Source organism: Chiloscyllium plagiosum, chromosome 21 (genome assembly GCF_004010195.1).
Source record: "Chiloscyllium plagiosum isolate BGI_BamShark_2017 chromosome 21, ASM401019v2, whole genome shotgun sequence".
Taxonomy (NCBI): Eukaryota; Metazoa; Chordata; class Chondrichthyes; order Orectolobiformes; family Hemiscylliidae; genus Chiloscyllium; species Chiloscyllium plagiosum.
In genome coordinates this window covers 52,044,477-52,063,444 of record NC_057730.1, presented here as the reverse complement: position 1 = coordinate 52,063,444, position 18,968 = coordinate 52,044,477, and the positions used below count along the sequence as shown (strand labels likewise).

General features: G+C 37.8%; 1 protein-coding gene across 6 annotated transcripts in view; it reads left to right on the top strand.

The window, feature by feature from the left end:
* brd8a (bromodomain containing 8a) overlaps positions 1-18,968 on the top strand; it is a 91,597-nt gene that overhangs the window by 56,889 nt on the left and 15,740 nt on the right. For 2 of the 6 annotated variants that reach the window (XM_043712072.1, XM_043712073.1), the window contains exons 22-25: positions 9,822-10,136; positions 12,460-12,556; positions 15,673-15,719; positions 15,826-15,974. In XM_043712072.1, coding sequence (XP_043568007.1) covers positions 9,822-10,136; positions 12,460-12,556; positions 15,673-15,719; positions 15,826-15,974 — 608 coding nt within the window. Of the gene's footprint in view, positions 1-9,821; positions 10,137-12,459; positions 12,557-15,672; positions 15,720-15,825; positions 15,975-18,968 lie in introns of those variants that run through there. The other 4 variants (XM_043712075.1, XM_043712074.1, XM_043712077.1 and 1 more) reach the window with 3 other exon arrangements.

The window sequence follows — 18,968 nt, the reverse complement described above, 5'->3', positions numbered from 1 at the left end:
TTTTTCCATAGAATGTGTCTTTGTTGAGAATGATCAAATATCTATTTAAATATGTGCTACTGCTTATCTTTTTCATCTATTTTCCCAATTCATGTTAGCTAATTACAGTAAATCCTCAGTATCCATGGAATCACGAATCGTGAATTCGCCCTATCTGTGCCAAGAAACCAAGTAGCAACAAAAATCAAAATCCACAGGCAGAAATCGCATATCCACAATTTTAACTTTTTTTTGGAACAAGCTCCGCACTCTCAAATTTCGTTATTCGTGGGAGTTCTCAAGAGCATCACCCTCACTGATTAGGAGGAATGACTAGTTAGTTATGTCTTCACAACTTTGTACTTGGCTTTATTTAAATTTACAACAATAGAATCAAACCCAAATTTCTAGCCCCCAAACCGAATGTGAAATTTGATCATTAATTTTTCCTTAACTCTGTTTTATTACACATTGCAACATGTCAAGTAGTCTGTTCCCTCATTAGTTCCACAGCATATTAATCTGAATGCAACCATTAACATGTCCTGAAGGCTACATTTGCCACTTTGTTCAGTCTATATGGAAACTAAATTCACAATAATTACAGAACCTTTCTTACAAGCCTCCATTCTTTCTTGATTTATACTTTACCCTTCAGTATAGCTACTGTTTATGCCCAACAGTAACTTATTTCCCTTGTTAGTTTTATCTCTACTCAAATTGATTCAATATCATGATCATTCAAGTCAAGATCATTTCTCACTTCATTATCAGTTTCATTCTTTAAAAAGGGCTGCTCAACCTCATTTTCCTTTCTGCTGATTATTTCAAAATCTATTACCTCTGAATATTCAATTTCCATTCTTACAATCTCATCTCTATAATGATTATAAAATTAAACCCATTTATTTTAATTTAGATCATCAATTCATCTCTCTATTGAGCACTAGCTGGACTCCTTAAATCTACATAATCCCTTCTGACCATTCATAGAAGTACACTAGATAAGTGCGGATGAGAATGCTGCTTAACCCACCTTCGTCCTTATATCCAGAACATAACTTTAAACATATGGTTTTGCATTGATACATTGAAAGCTTTCTAGTAATATGAGAAGAGCAGGGGTGTAATTTGCAAAGTTCTGTTTCATATTTTGGACAGACTGCGTAGACAGTGCAGGTCACTCCCCAGTGCATTCAACCTCCTGTGAATCAGTGGAATGAAAACAAATTATCATTTCATTTTATTTCACTCTTAGAATTTCTTCATGTATGTAAAATTTTGATCATTGCTGTGCTGCCATGTGTCAGGCAGCTGGGAAGAAAAAAATAGACTAGTTAATAATTTAAAATTCTCTGAATGTTTTAATGAAGTTATTTTGTCTTTTATCTTGATTGAGGTGTTAATACTATCAAACAATATTTTTCCATCTAATCGATTGAGAGGATTTGAACCTTTCTGTTCATATTTCACCTTACCTGATGATTTCTAGAATTGAGTAAAATAAATTAAATAAATACATGAAGGTAGTTTGTAAAATAGCAAATGCTTATTTATGTAAGTAAGCTAGTGTTTTGGGAATTACTGTACTTGGGACTGTGGAGAAGTATGGCTCCAGGAATGAGTGAGTCATGCAAATTAATCTTTAAATCGATTTCAATGCTGCCTACCCCAATAAAGACATCTGACTATTCAAAAGGTTTGTTAACATTTGGAAAATTCTTTTACTAGTTGGTCAAGCAAATAGTATTAGATTTAGGAGCCCTATTTTGTGGTTAAAGTCCAACAATCTTAAAATCCAAGTTTGAGCCTTATTGTTATGTGTTGTGTTGTATTTTGTATAAAGGTCTGCTTTAAACAGAATGATTTATCATCCTGGATTTTTCTCCAGAAAGCTCCACATTTTCCAAGTGTACTTGTGACAATATTTGAATATATTTCAATCCTACACATTTAACACATATTACAACTAATGGCTTATGCCTGTGTACAGAAGAAATATTTCAATTAAGCAAAATAATCACTCACATTGAAGTTATTGCTAATATATTCCTTTTTTCTAGATTCTAATGGTTACTGATTCAGTGTCAAATAAAAACTTTGGTTTCCAACTTTTTTTCTTAAATATTCAGAGCACAACTCCAATGCTTAGTTCCTAGCACTAATTCATTTCATCGATACAGAAGTTTCAGAGTGGGTATTTTCCTCTTACCTGGTTGCAGAAGTTAACTACTTTGGAGAGGTTTTTTGTCATCAGCTCATGTCACAAAGATGGCTGAAATACATGGAGATCTACGCGTTTTGTCTGTTCTAAATTTATTTTTATTTCACCAATTGCACAATGGTAATTTAAACACAAACTTCTATTTAATTCAATAATTGATTTTCAAATATGCTTTGCAAAAACAATTAATGGGATATATCTTTAAAAGCTGTCCTATGTTGACATTTCTAGTTTCCCCATGTATTTCAGCCATCAACAGTAAGTGCTGTGCAATCAGCTGATGACAAATACTGTTAACAATGTCTACAAAGCAGTTAATTACTGCTACCAGGTAAGTGGAATGCATTCAGCTTGGATTTCTTTGAAAAGAAAATGGAATGTATTGATGCTAGGCATTCAGAATGCTTTGTGTATCAAGGATGTTTCTCACTGTTATTTGATGTTGATTCTTCAACAAGAGTTTCCCAATATTTTTCATGTTTTTATACTGCTTAAGTTATTAGATTTCAGTCTGTTCATCATGATTGTCTGCCTTGTATTAATTCATTTCAACACTGTCTTCATTTCCATTCTTCTTTCCAGAGCTATTACTGTAATACTGTGCATGAATCTTTGTTAGATTAGATTAGATTATAGATTAGATTAGATTACAGTGTGGAAACAGGCCCTTTGGCCCAACAAGTCCACACCGACCCGCCGAAGCGCAACCCACCCATACCCCTACATTTACCCCATACCTAACACTACGGGCAATTTAGCATGGCCAATTCACCTGACCTGCACATCTTTGGACTGTGGGAGGAAACCGGAGCACCCGGAGGAAACCCACGCAGACACGGGGAGAACGTGCAAACTCCACACAGTCAGTCGCCTGAGGCGGGAATTGAACCTGGGTCTCTAGCGCTGTGAGGCAACAGTGCTAGCCACCGTGCCGCCCCGAAAATATTTTGGCCTTTATTTCCAAATATAGAATACCATATTTTTTGCGTCATGTACTGCAGAATATAACTTGGTGCAAACTATTTGTACCAATTCATTTTTATGACAATTTATTTTACCAACGCATGTGCAATCTGTCTGACAAAATGTAGTGTTCGGAAATGTCTGAAAACTTCTGCGACTATACATGCTTAATTATTTCCCAATAGGCAGTGAAAAAGAGTAATTATTCTTTCCATTAGGATGGTGGTACAAGAGGACGTCGCTGTGCTATTGAAGCAGATATGAAAATGAAGAAATGACCGTCTCCTGTAAGACTTGAACATGTGAAATGTTTGGCACTGTGTGTAAAGATCAATGAAGCTGTACTGTCTTCATCAGCATTGATAATTATATTGTACAGCCTTGTTTCTAGTGTACAGCCTTTGTTCTGAGAACAATGTATGAGCTTAATAAAATTATTTTGACAATGTAATGGCTTCAAAGAATTTACATGATACTGAGTTTTGTTTAGTTCCAATTTAAGGTAGGGAAATTATTTTAGTATTTACTGGCATTAAGTATGCTAATTTTGATGAACTTAGTAGTTTTGCTTATATAATGTAGAACACAATCTTTGTGTGTGTAATGCTTAAACATTTTAAGATTTTTTTTGATTATGCAGACCAGTTTTCAGTTTTTTGTTGAATTGCCACTACAGTGGTCTTTGGGTAAATACCTCTCTGTTTTGTACATTGTACAAACATATGAAACTTTGAACTGATTTGAATGTTCCTCAGCTCTGTCTTCAAGACTTGGGCAATCTTAAGATAAATTGAATAGATAAATAAGCATAGAATAGATGCAACACCTGTTTGTCTCAAATAATAGCCTCTTCTCTTCTAAGTTTACCAGTAAAGAGACACTTAAAGAATATTTGATTTTGTTTAGAGGTTTGCCATGAAACGTTTCAAACATTAATTTACATGGACCCTGAGTAGCATTGTGTGTTTTACTCGGAATAAGCTTTGATCTCTCTTAACTATAAAGAGCCAATTTTCACTGAAAAGCCATGATGCAGAATACTAAATTTCAAATAATACTCACTAAATTGATTATCTTATGTGGATGGTTGGTGTATCAGATTGATGCAGCAATAGCTACAGCTGAAATTGGGATCAAGGGACATTATTGGACTCGAGTTAAAGAAATTTGTGCTCATCCATAGCTGATCTGAAGGTTTTTGCTGTTACTCCAGATGCCAAAAGTGGGTAAATGTTTAGATCTTCAATATTTGTGGCTCTCCTGTTGGATACATAATCACCAAAAGAAAACTTCCAGTAGAATACCTTACAAAATTTACAAAATACCTTGCAAGGACTGTAACAAACACTACATTGGACAAACAGGCAGAAAACTAGCCACCAGGATACTTGACCATCAACTAGCCACCAGGATACATGACCATCAACTAGCCACAAAAATACATGACCCACTCTCACTAGTATCCTTACATATGGATGAGGAAGAACACCACTTCAACTGGGACAACATCGTAGGGCAAGCCAGAGACACGCACAAGAATTCTCAGAAGCATAGCATTTCAACCGGAACTCTATCACCAAACACATTGACTTGGATCCCATTTACCACCCCTGAGGGGGGGGAAATCAGGAAATTACATCACCATAGGAAATGATGTCACCACAGGAAATGACATTACTAACCCAAGGAAACCCAAACATATAAATAGAGAGCGAACTACACCACGAGTGCTTCATCTGAAGGCTCACTGAAGATGTTACCTAGTATGGTGACGAAACATCTGAAAATGAGCCTTCTAGCTCAGGGAGCAAACCTACATGCAGAATTTTCCTATATTCCTCCAGCTGCCCTTGAACTTGCATGTTGTTCACTGCAATATAGCTCGTAATAGATTTCATCTATTTCATTTGAACAGAGACCATTAGAAGCAAATTCACATGAAAGTAAAGGGGAGAACATTTTGTGAATCTAAACATTTTAGTTCATGTGATTTTCACTATATGAGCACAGAAATTAGAAATTAAATCCTGCAGTTTTACCTAAAATGCTGTATTATTTATATGACCCTATTTTTAAGTATAGTACAATAGCTACAATTCGTCATGATGTGACTGTTATCAGATGTGACAACTGTTGATTTAATATATAATATAAATAAAGTATTCTCTGCTGTGTTCTTTTTCCATTCTGATTTTCACCTGTTGTGTTGCATATTCACACCCTGAGGCTTGACCTTTCTCACACATCCAACTGAAATGTTTGTGCTTAATGAATGTTGGGGCCACCATTATCTCAGCTAGTAACACTCACCTTTGAGTAAGAAGTCTGTCATTTCAAATATCACTGTATAAACTTCAATACATGATCCAGGCAGACATTCCAGTGTTGTGCTGAGGAGGATGTTACACGGTTGTAAGTATTGCCAGTTTTCAGATGAGAGGTTAAGCATGCTCCCCAGCTGCTCCTGCAGGTAAGCCTAAAATATCCCAGAGAAATACTTTGAAGAAGAAGAAGTTCACCCATATGTTCTATCCAATATCTATACCTTAACCTACATTCAAAACATGATTTAGTCATTATCGCATGGCAGTTAACGGCAACTTGCTTTGTACAAATTGTGTCTTCCATTTATAGCATTGACTACATTTCAAATGTGTTTCATTAGTCGTAAAACACTTTGGAACATTCCGAGGTTGTAATCTAAATTGTTCAACTTTACATTGTCCGTGATGTACATGTGCTGGTGTTGGGCTGCGGTGGGCAAGGTCAGAAGTTACACAAAAACACGTTTATTTGAAATCAAACGTTCCAGAATGCAGTTTATCAGTGTGATTTAGATGAAATGTTAGACTTTCCATACCAGTACAATGCCTATAACATCATTGTGCCATGTGTTAAATGATTGAGTTCAGCAAAAGAAAATCCTTGGATACATATGGGTTTTGATATTAGATTAGATTAGATTACTTACAGTGTGGAAACAGGCCCTTCGGCCCAACAAGTCCACACCGACCCGCCGAAGCGTAACCCTCCCATTCCCGTACATTTACCCCTTTACCTAACACTACAGGCAATTTAGCATGGCCAATTCACCTGACCTGCACATCTTTGGACTGTGGGAGGAAACCGGAGCACCCGGAGGAAACCCACGCAGACACGGGGAGAATGTGCAAACTCCACACAGTCAGTCGCCTGAGTCGGGAATTGAACCCGGGTCTCTGGTGCTGTGAGGCAGCAGTGCTAACCACTGTGCCACCGTGCCGCCCCACCGTGGGAAAGAACTTGAGTAAAGTCACAAAATGTCGGATTATCTGGCGCTCCCAGCTTTGGTATTTACTTAACTGAACTTGATGACAAGTCAAGTAGAACCATTGGAAAGTCTTAAATTCTTGAACTTCCAGCCTTGGAATACTGTTTCACGTTGATGCTGTGCCTTCTTGGCTGTTGAAAATAAGTTCATTCTGTGAATGTGATAGCCATTTAACTTTCAAGCAGTTTCTTTTCTAGTGATTTCTTCCATGTTTTGACCATAGACCAGAGTAATTCTTCTACAGCTGCCAGTGAACACACAGGAATCTCTTGTACCCTTGCCTTCCCAAACAATATGGACAGGTCTTCTAAATGATATTTGCTATTGTATTATTTGGACTGCGTTAATCTGCATGACTCCACTGAATCCCCAGGGTTCTTGATGCCATGGTTTCTCCTACCATTCCTTGAGCTTATCTTAAAGTACAAAAGGTCACACTAGGTAAAGCTGATTATGACTTCTCTGCTGATGGACATTTAGATCAATTGTCCTTCTGGTTTGAGATCTCCTTTAAGGGGCTGGAAGTTTGGATATTTTGGATCATTTGTCATCTGAATCTGACTGCTCTGTTTTGACGAGTTTACTATCATTAAATTACTGAGGCACCAATCAGATGGTTTTATTGCACCAATCCCATGAAGGTATTTTTTGATATTTCATAATCTGTGCAGTATCATTGTTCACATTATAATAACTTTTTCATCTGGCAAGTTATAAATAAAGGATTTATCAAATTTAATTTTAAATTCAAGTCAATGATAAAACAAGATTCCACAAAGATTAGATAAGTTGTCTCATTTGAGTTCCTGGATGAGAAGGCTAACATTGCAAAACTAAGTTTACAGTAATACAGAAAGAATAATTTGATTTGATATACATATCTTCAGGTATCCCTTGCAGTAGTTTCAAAGTCATTCTCCCCTTTGTTTGAATGAAAATAGATAGTGTTTAACTGACAAGTTCATACTATCTAGATTATAGCAAGGTCATGAGATCATCAAGATGTATGAATCAATTTTTCTAGCAAAAAAATGTTGGGGGCAAAGTTAGCCTAATGGCTTTTTAAGTGTATTCATAATCTTATAATGAGTGTATTCGAAAATTTCAAATAATCTTACTGAAATGGTAGTAAATGTTGCATTTGACTTCACTTCTAAATGTTGCATTTGACAACATTTGTAAAGCTGTTAATGGGCTAGCCTCATGTTTATTAAACATTTTTAAGACTTAATAAGATGGGTTATTTGCAAAATTCACTTGAAGCAGAAAACTCCACCTTGTTCATTCAATTTGTTACCTTGCTGAGCAAAACACAATGTTATTGATGTTCTTCCTTATTCTTTTAATGTTATCAATTGATTGTCACATCCAATCCAACTGTACACAGATATTCATACCTTTGTGCTTAACTGATGCTGTGCGAGCAAATGCTTTAATTTTTAAGCAATTGTCATGACCTTTCATATTTTAAAATTGGTTTGAATTATGTTAAATTGCCCTACTCCTCTAGGTAGATGAATAGTTCAGTACAATAATTAAGGACAATGTGAGAGAGCTTTTTGTGAATATGCAGCAATGCATTTTTTAAAATGCTTTATTCCCATTTAATGGTAGATATTCAACTGTATCTAAAAGATTTTTTTTTAAAGAAGAAAAAATGTCACTAGAATTAATGGACTGTACGAAGTAGGTAGTGTCCTTGTCACAACGTTTGCTAAATATGCAACATTTTCTTGATAGCCTTCTAAAATATAAACTTTCATTTTGTGTTTCTGGTTAACTATTTGATTGAAATAAAGCATGCAACATATTACATGGCAGTATTATCAGACTGATCAATTAAAGATACACTGCAAGTTTATTATAATGTGGATTTTTGGGTTCAAAACATGAAACTGTGTGCTTTCGCTGAAGTGTATTAATAAGAAAATACGTATTTTAAACAGCAAGATCAAGATTTAAATGGAGCTTTACCTCTTGTACCATCAGACCTTCACATGAACAAATTTGTGGTATATTGACGCACATTATAGCAGACTCCCTGTGGAGTAAAAACATTCTCTCTAAATGGGGACATCGTCCTTTTCATCCCTGGAATCTAAGCACAGGGAAAATCTGCCAGTTGAAACTATTTTTGACAGTCTTGGCCGTATTCTCAGTAGTGTGTTCCACAGAAATGTTCTGTTTGTACTTTGGCAGCAAATCAGCAAACATTGCGAAGTCTTGGGAGTAGCTAGTGTGGAAAGGTGGTAGAGTATAAGGTATTCAGAGACATTTAGTTGGAAAAGAAGGTGCTTTATTCTGCAGCCATCTCCCATTCCTTGTTTGGGAGCGCACTGTTGATACTAGGTGCACAAATCAGGAAGGATCCCACTGCTCATCACACTTCCTGTGGAATATTATTTAAATATGCAAAATGCTGCAATACAGAGGAATCTGGATGTTCTCTTGTATAAATCACAAAAAGTTAGCATGGGGTGCAGCAAATAACAAAAAAGGCAGGTGGAATTGTTGGACTTTATTGTAAAACAGATGGAACATAAAGTACCTTGCTACCATTGCACAGGATATTGGTGTGACCACAATTAAATAACTGTGTACAATTTTGGTTTCCTTATTCAGGAATGAACTTGCCTTGTAGGTGTTTTCACTGGGTTGATTGATAAAGGTTTTTCTTAGAGGAAAGATTGAGCAGGTTGGACCTAGACTCTCAGGAGTTTGGAACAGTATTAAAGACAACCTTACTGATGTGTATTAGATTCTGAGGGTGTTTGATACAGTCAGTACTGAGAGGATGTTTCCCTCATGATGGTATCTAGGACAGGGGGTTGGGGGCAGAAGGATAGCACAGTTTCAGAATCAGCTTTGTCTCATTGAAGAAGCAGATGAGGAATTCTTTTCTTGGCCGGCTGTTAATAATTGGAGTTCGTTGCTCTAGAGAGCAGTGGAAGCTGGGTCAGTGAATGTACCCAAGCTAAGCTATACAAATTGTAGATCTGCAAGGGAAGAATGTGGAGTTCAGGAGGCAATCAGATCAGCCATGATCGACACCAATGGCAGAGTAGAGTTGAAGAGCCAAAAGACCTATTTATTCTATTTCTTATGTTCTTAGTAAGGTGTCTAAATATTCAAAGTAAAGCTGGGTGAAGAAAACCTTACAGATTAAGTTATTCAGTGACCAGAAAGGAATATAATGGTCTCTTTGTAACAAATGGCAAATAATCTTGGATTTTCATTTTTTTGTTTACCTGAAGTAAGCTTTAGTAAACATAAAAGTAAAAACAATTATTACTGTGGATTTCAGACTCTTTTAACTTACTGTATTCAACTTAACTTATTCCATAGGCGGTGGAGGTGGAGGCTGAAATTGGCAGTGATGAGGATCAAGGAAGTGAAATGCACCAAGACAAAATTCAGCATCAGACTCTGTACGTAGAATCTAAATGCAAGGAAGAATTTGATAGATCACTTGTTGAGGGCAAAAGGAATACTGATGTTGACAGTTCACTGCTGGAAAAAACTGAGGCAAAGAAAATACGTATGGAACAAACAAGTTCAGGACAGGTAGAGACTGAGCACCCAAAATGTTGTGAACATACAGCACTTTCCATAGAGCAGGTGGAAGAAAGAAAAAAGGATTCAGAACAAAATTTAACAGAGGTAGGATATTAATATTGAAATAACTTGAAATTTTGGGATTTGCAAGGAAGAAAATCACTTGATCAGTTAGTTTTCTTTATCACTTTGAGCTTATTTGCATCTATATATGTAAATGCCTCTTGGGCACCCTGGTGAGCCTATTAGATTGCATGTTCTTACATAGAGTCATAGTCAGAGAATCAAAGTTTGCCTTCTAAAGATTAAATGGGGCCTTATCACATAACAGTACTTTCTTTGTGCATTGTTAGGACTGAACCTAGAGTTGTACAGCATGGAAACAGACCCTTTGGTCCAACTTATTAACACTCATCAGATATCCTAAACTGATCTCATCCCATTTGGCCCATATCCCTCTAAACCCTTCCTAATCATATACTCATCCAGATGTCTTAAATGTTGTAACTGTACCAGCCTCCACTACTTCCTCTGACAGCTCCTTCCATACACACACCACCCTCTGCGTGAAAATGTTGCCCCTCAGGACCCTTTTAAATTTTTCCCTTCTCACCTCAGACTTGTATCCTCTAGTCGGGACTTCCCTACTCTGGGAAAAATACCTTGTTTGTTCACCCTATCCATGCCACTCACAATTTTATAAACCTCAATAAGGTCACCCCTCAGCCTCTGATTTTCCAGGTGTAGAAAGGCCAAGCCTATTCAACCTTTCATTGCTGAAACCTTCCAAGCCTGGCAATATACTTGTAAATCTTTTCTGAACCCTTTCAAGTTTCACAACATCCTTCCTATAGGAAAGAGACCAGAACTAAACACAGTATTCTAAGACTGGCCTCATCATTGCCCTGTACACCTGCAACATGACCTCCCAACTCCTGTACTCAATGCACTGACCGATAAAAGCAAGCATGCCAAATGCAGCCTTCACTACCCTGTCTACTTGTGACTTCATCTTCAAGAAGCTATGCACCTGCACCTCTTGGTTTGATTCTTCAGCAACACTCCCCAGGACCCTAACATTAACTGTATAAGTTCTGACCTAGTTTGCCTTACCAAAATGCAACACCTCACATTTATCTCAATTATTCTCTACCTGCCACTTATTGGTCCATTGGCTCATCTGACCAAGGTACTCTGAGGTAACCTCCTTCACTATCCGCCACACCACTAATTTTGATGTCACCTGCAAACTTACTAACCATACCTTCTATATTCACTTCCAGCTTGTTTATGTAAATGACTGGAATGCCAGGATTTTGACATAGTAAAGAAATGATAAAATATTTCCAAATCACAATGGCATTTGGAGGGTAATTTTCAAATATTGGTATTCCCATTCATCTGCTACTGTAGGTGGTAGAAGTCACTGGTTTGAAAGATACTGTCAAGATGATTGGTCTTCAGCAGATGTGTTCATTTTCTTGTGCAAGATGTGACTCCCGCATTGACGAGCACTTCCCCTGCCCCCAAACAATTCCCACTGACTCCACTTTTGCCAGCACTCCTTGATACTACACTTGGTCAAATGCTAGCTCCTCTTGGGATTCATCTCTTTTCTCCATGCTTGAACATATCTGATATGATCCAAGGTTGTGTGGTGTATCCAACAGCAGTTCAGCAGAATTTTAACACAACTTGACAAACAAAAAGAAAGTTTATGTAAGCAATGCAAGTCCTAAGTCCAGAGCATGATTTCCAGTATTTCAGGCTATTGAAAAACTAAAGAACTATGGATGCTGGAAATCAGAAACAAAATCAGAAATTCCTTGGAAAAACTCAGCAGGTCTAGCAGCATCTGTGGATAGAAAGCAGCATTAACACTTTGGGTCAAGTGACCTTTATGCAGAATGGATTCCAGGCCATCTGTTGACTGTGGACCTGTGACTATGCTGAAGGTTCTCTGCCTGGTCAAAACTAAATTTAAAACATAATTTCAATTTATTAATCATCTTTACTTACAGTGTGGAAACAGGCCCTTCGGCCCAACAAGTCCACACCACACCACCGAAGCACAACCCACCCATATCCCTACATTTACCCCTTACCTAACACTACGGGCAATTTAGCATGGCCAATTTACCTGACCTGCACATCTTTGGACTGTGGGAGGAAACTGGAGCACCCGGAGGAAACCCACGCCGACACGGGGAGAACGTGCAATCTCCACACAGTCAGTCGCCTGAGGCGGGAATTGAACCCGGGTCTCTGGCGCTGTGAGGCAGCAGTGCTAACCACTGTGCCACCGTGCCGCTCTATGATAATGAAAAATTAGTACTATTTCTGTACTCACGTATACAATCAAAAACAATTTATGTGCAACAAACAAAATGTTGTTGATGCCATGGCTTTTTATTCCTTGTTTCTGTAGTGCTTGGACAGTGGCTGTAGTTATCTTGTCCTTTACGCAAGGACTGAGCCACTTCTTGGAGAAACACAGCATGATATTACAGGCAATGAACAATTAGGTAAGTGACTGCTGTAAGATTTGGCCAATACTTTCCTTCAGTTGTGAGGTTACTTTATGCAATATCAATAACACAAAATTTTAGACTAGGCAAAATTAGTCTTTAGCATCATCTTTATCGGTATCTTTTGACCTTTTATACCATTTCCTGTTTTTGGCAGAGGCTGCTCAATTGCAATTTTCCAACAGCTCTCCTACTTCTCCAATTTTGGAATGACAGATACAACTGAATATACAGTTTATATCAAAAAATTAGTCAATACAGTAATCAACCAAGTATCATGATTAATGTTGACAGTTTGGGATGTTCCTTTCCGTAGTCTAGATTTTTAGCTTTCCAATGCTACAAGCTACCTTTCCCATGATTTGAAGGTGAATATATGCTGTATATATCTGCTGCACTCGATATGAAGTTGTTCTTCAATCCAATTGAAACATCAGTATAATTAGAACTGCAACAACTGGTACACCATTTTTGTTGTTGTTGTAAAACATGACCGCCAATAAAGCCAGTATAAAATTTGCATAGTTTTTGGTTGAGAATAAGATAAAATGTTTAGAGATACGTGTAAACTAAGATCATGAAGTACTCTTTGTTTTCTGTATCATTGACTAGAGATGGTTGTATGGTGGGCTGTCCGTCCAAGTGGAATAATGATGTGGGGATAGACAGGTATTCTTGAAATATCATTCAGTTATTTTGAGGCTTTAAAACCTTATTTTGAGTATGGATGGACAAGAATAAAGCCCACAGGGTTATAAGCTACATAATTTTTAAAAGGAGCACACTTCTGCACATGGAATGGCAATTGTTCATGGTGTGCTTTCCTGTATTTAACTAAAAAGAGTCAATTTAAAAGAAGTATTGTGAACCAAGTGATGGTTTCTCAAATTGTTTTTCTTGAAAACCTAGACAGGCTATAAAGGTTGCAAGTCAGGTCTGCTCAAAGAATGGATCACAAGTGGAGAGCATGAGCTAAAGCTTTGGAGTTGCAATTTCTGAGGCGGCAATGGCTCCTATGGCCATTTGGCTAATAGGCCAAAAGCCCTATTAGCCATGCCTAGTTGCCCTTGAGAAAGCATTCTGTGTGCTGCAAGTAGACACACAATGCCAAGTTAGTTCAGTTGCAAGTCCTTTATCAGTCCTCACATTTTTAATAGAGTGTGCCTCACTCTTAGTTCTGGGGTCACAGCAATTTTCATGCTCAAAATAGGATCGCAATCAAAAGCGTGGGAAGCACCATTCTGAGGTAAATGTACCTGAGAAATCTCAATCCATTTTTTTAATGAATCTGTCTCATTGCACAAAAGAAAGACCAGAATTTAACATGCAATGTTGCAAGTGTCGCAGTTTATGCAGCAATAAAACATCTGGATGAGGCAGAGAAATATCAATTGTGGGCATTGTTGACTGGACCAGCAATTATTACCCATAGACGAAAGTGAGTACTGCAGGTGCTGGAGATTAGAGCCAAGAGTGTGGTGCTGGAAAAGCACAGCAGGTCAGGCGGCAACAGGAGAATCGACGTTTCAGCCAAAAGCCCTATTAGCCATGCCTAGATGCCCTTGAGAAAGCAGTCTGTGTGCTGCAAGTAGACACACAATGCCAAGTTAGTTCAGTCACAGCACAGTAAATGGCTCTTTATTCTACATTAAAAGTACACAGGTATTCTAACACTACAATGAACACAAAATCTGTCCTCTGCTGTTTTTCTGGTGAACAAAGGTTGGGGAATTTTGCAGCAAAAATGGGATCCCCAGAGTTAGAAGGACTCCAAGTTGCTATGGCAACATAAACTTTTACATTCATGTTGTTGCCTGGTTTAAAAACTTCAATTTCTTTCCGTCACACGGCTGACTGAGAATCTCTCCTGCCTATCATTTTTCTTTTTCTTATTTGTAAAATGTGGTGTTGCTGGTAAGGCTAATGTTTATTGCTCATCCCTAATTGCCCTTAAGGAAAGGGTGAGCTACTTTCTTGAACTGCTGCAGTCCTTGAGGTGCAGGGAGAAACAGTTCTGTTAACCAGTGAGTTACAGGATCTTTACCCAGTTACAGTGAAAGAGCAACAAAATGGTTCAGTTAAGATGATGTGTGGCTTCGAGAGGAACTTGCAAGGGCTGGTGTTCCCAAGCATTTGCTACCTTTGGCATTCTAAATGGTAGACATCACTAGTTTAGAAAGTGCACAAAGTAGTTTTGGTGAGTTATTGCATTGCATCTCATAGATGGTACACATTGCCACTGTGCACCAGTGGTGAAGGAAGCGAATGTTGAAGATAATGAATAGATTGCCAGTCAAGCAATTTGCTTTGTCCTGGATAATTAGATTACTTACAGTGTGGAAACAGGCCCTTCAGCCCAACAAGTCCACACCGACCCGCCGAAGCGCAACCCACCCAGACCCATTCCCCAACATTTCACCCCTTCACCTAACACTATGGCCAATTTAGCATGGCCAATTCACCTAACCTGCACATTTTTGGACTGTGGGAGGAAACCGGAGCACCCAGAGGAAACCCACGCAGACATGGAAAGAATGTGCAAACTCCACACAGTCAGTCGCCTGAGGCAGGAATTGAACCCGGGTCTCTGGTGCTGTGAGGCAACAGTGCTAACCACTGCGCCGCCCAATATTGAGCTTCTTGAGTGTTATTGAAGCTACACTCATGCAGGCAAGTGGGGAGTATTCCATTACACTCCTGACTTGTGCCTTGTCGATAATGGATAGACTTTGGAGAATCAAGAAGTAAGGTACTTGGTGCAGAATGTTCAGCTTCTGACCTGCTCTTGCAGCTGCAGTATTTATATGGCTAATTCAGTACAGTTATTGGTCAGTGGTAACCCCTGGCATTTATGACATGTGTTTAAGCCTAAGTATAAAACCATCTGCAGAGGGACTTCATTTTATCCTGTCCCTAGCGTATCGATGTTAAACCTATTATTTTCTCCCTAATGTACTCAACATTGACTGATCATTGATTCTGTGCTTAACACACTATTCCATCACGGGAGCAGTACAATGTTGTGATTTTTAAAAATGTGCTTGGACCAGAATATTTGCTGCTTGAGAATGTTGATTAGGTTAGTTAAATTCATTATTATCTTCATATTTCAGATGTGTCTAGAGTAGAACACAACACAATGAGAGAAAGTCTACCTGAGGTATGATTGCAACATAAATTTTAGAATAAAGAACATTGTGAAGTTCATCATAGATACAAAAACTGCTTGAATAATATTTACTGTGACTTTTTGACTCACGTTTCAGGAGGATACAAGTGAAGAAGAGTTTTGTGATGTTGATCTTTCAGAATTTGGTATAGAGCTGTCTGTCTCTGAGAGTGACGTTAGCTTCAGTTCCCAGCAGTTTTTAATTTTGGATGAGTCAGCAGCTAGCAGTCACACTTCCTCCCAGCTGTAAGTGGCTTAAAAATGTAAATGTATGCTACAGTAGACTTTTATGTACACAGTCTTAATAGAGCAATCACTTGGGACATAATGGTAACTTCACTGGACTAGTAATCCAGAATCCTGGCTAATATTGTCTGTCAATTGCCCGCTCATTAAGGATGGGCAATAAATGCTGGCCTAACTAGCAATGCCCACAGCCCATGGACAAATAAAAATAAATTAAACATGTAACCCAAATCGAAAGCAATTATAACCTTAAATTAATAACTTTAAACGATAATTATTTTATTCTCTGGAGGGATGTGGGAGTCACTGCATAGGCCAGCATTTGTTGCCCTTGAGAAGGTGGGGGTGAACTGTTGCCTTGAACCACTGCAGTCCATGTTCTGTAGGTAGATCCACAATCCCGTAAGGGAGGGGATTCCAGAATTTTGACCCAACGACAGTGAAGGAAAAATGATACATTTCCAAATCAGGATGGCAGGTGACTTGAAGGGGAGCTTGCAGGTGATGCTGTTCCCATATCTCTGCTGCCCTTGTCTTTTAGATGGAAGATGCTGTTTAAGGGTCTTTGGTGAATTTCTGCACTAAAACAAGACTGTGATAATCTTCCATGTCTTAAGAACAAGTACAGTTATTAATTTTATCACCTGTGATTAAGAAGGTTGTATTCAGGTATAAGTTAGATTCTAATTACCCCTCAATTACATGAATACATGTCACAGTTAATGTGTCATCATTCTTGCTTTACTTCAGAATATTAAAGAATATGTACTTCAAGTGGTATGTTTCACTAGATACAATAATATTAATATTAGACAGAAACAAAAAAAAATCTGTGGATACTGGAAATTTGAAACAAGACAAATTGCTGAGCTCAATGAAACATCACTTGTCCATTCTCTCCATAAGTTCTGCTTGTCACTTTTGTTTCAATATCAAAAGAATTGTGTACGAACTATTGTGATAAACTTGTGTAATATGCACTTTACATTTAGAGATTTACATTTAAAGATGGAGCAGATAGGTCTTGGTTAGTCCTATGAAGGTTTTTGTTCTTGCTCATCTGGATGCAAGCACATTCCAGATGGTCATGTAATTCTGTAAATTTTGTAGGATGTGTACATCAGTAGTGGAGCTTTTGGCAGACATTAAGCAGAAAGGAATGTAAGAAATAAACAAATTAGCAATCTAACTTATTTGTACAGCCATAAAATGAATGTAAAGTGGATCATGATCCCAGCTGATGCTAATAGTGGAAAAGGCAGAATTAAACCTGACTTAATAGAACAGATGTTTAATTTTTTTTTAAGTTGATTACCATAGTGGTTTGACACAAACATATTCACATGAGGCTATGGATGTTCTTCTATAATAACGTGAGTTTATTACATTGAATAATAAACTATATACACGTAGTCAAAATATATTTCTTTACTATCAAAACAAAATTTCAACTTTTTTAATCCAATATTATCCAATACAGAGACTCAATCTTAGGGAAATTTCTCCCTGTTCTCTGCTTCTTAAATCTGTACTTAAATGTGAAAATTCATTTTGAGTTCCCAGGTATTCACCTCTCTCAATTCCGATTTTCCAAACTTTTTCAGTTCTAACAACTTGAAAACTTCCATCCAACTCCCTTGGCTTGGAAGCTCCACAAACTGGAAATCACTTCTGTGGAGGTGACTGGTTCCCTTGATTGGAACTCCTTGGAGAAAATATTTTCTAATCTGAGCTGAATGTTAACTTCTTCTATGCTCAGAACTTTAATCTTCTGTTCTGAAGTAAAAATGAAAGGAATTGCCTTTATGTGTTTACACTGCCTGTCATAAACTTCACAGTATAAATCTTTTATCCATTAACACTGTAGGGGTTTCCCCAGGTAATTGAAGTCACATTTCTTTTTCAAAATGTATTTATAGCATTGTCCAGATGACTTTCTGACCTTTCCTTAAAACAAAAACCTTCACAGGACTAACCAAGACCTATCTGCTCCATCTTTAAATGTAAATCTCTAAATGTAAAGTGCATATTACACAAGTTTATCACAATAGTTCGTACACAATTCTTTTGATATTGAATCAAAAGTGACAAGCAGAACTTATGGAGAGAATGGACAAGTGATGTTTCAGGTGTGCACTCTTCATTGAGCTCAGCAATTTGTCTTGTTTCAAATTTCCAGTATCCACAGATTTTTTTTTTGTTTCTGTCTAATATTAATATTATTGTATCTAGTGAAACATACCACTTGAAATACATGTTCTTTAATATTCTGAAGTAAAGCAAAAGTGATGGCACATTAACTGTGACATGTATTCATGCCTGTGACTCACTGTTTTGCTGACTTGATGAATTAGCCAAGATGCTATAAAAAATGCAGAGTGCAGGTCGATGGTTCCCAAAGTAGAGAATCAAATTTTACGGGCAAACCCATTAACAGGCTGTTCTCAAGTACTTCTTAATTCCTGGCTCCGACCTGTTTTCCTCTTATCTGCAGTTTGTGCATACACTGGCAAGATGAATAAAAGTGAAAGGATAGAAATAATTCTGAGTACTGTTTGCTACAAATGTAAAGGACAGTACAAAATTGGTTATACATAGAACATAGAATGTACAGCACAGAACAAGCCCTTCAGCCACGATGTTGCGCCGACCATTGATCCTCATGTATTCACCCTCAAATTTCTGTGACCATATGCATGTCCAGCAGTCTCTTAAATGTCCCCAATGATCTTGCTTCCACAACTGCTGCTGGCAACGCATTCCATGCTCTCTCAACTCTCTGTGTAAAGAACCCGCCTCTGACATCCCCTCTATACTTTCCTCCAACCAGCTTAAAACTATGATCCCTCGTGTTAGCCATTTCTGCTCTGGGAAATAGTCTCTGGCTATCGACTCTATCTATGCCTCTCATTATCTTGTATACCTCAATTAGGTCCCCTCTCTACCTTCTTTTTTCCAATGAAAAAGTCCAAGCTCAGTCAACCTCTCTTCATA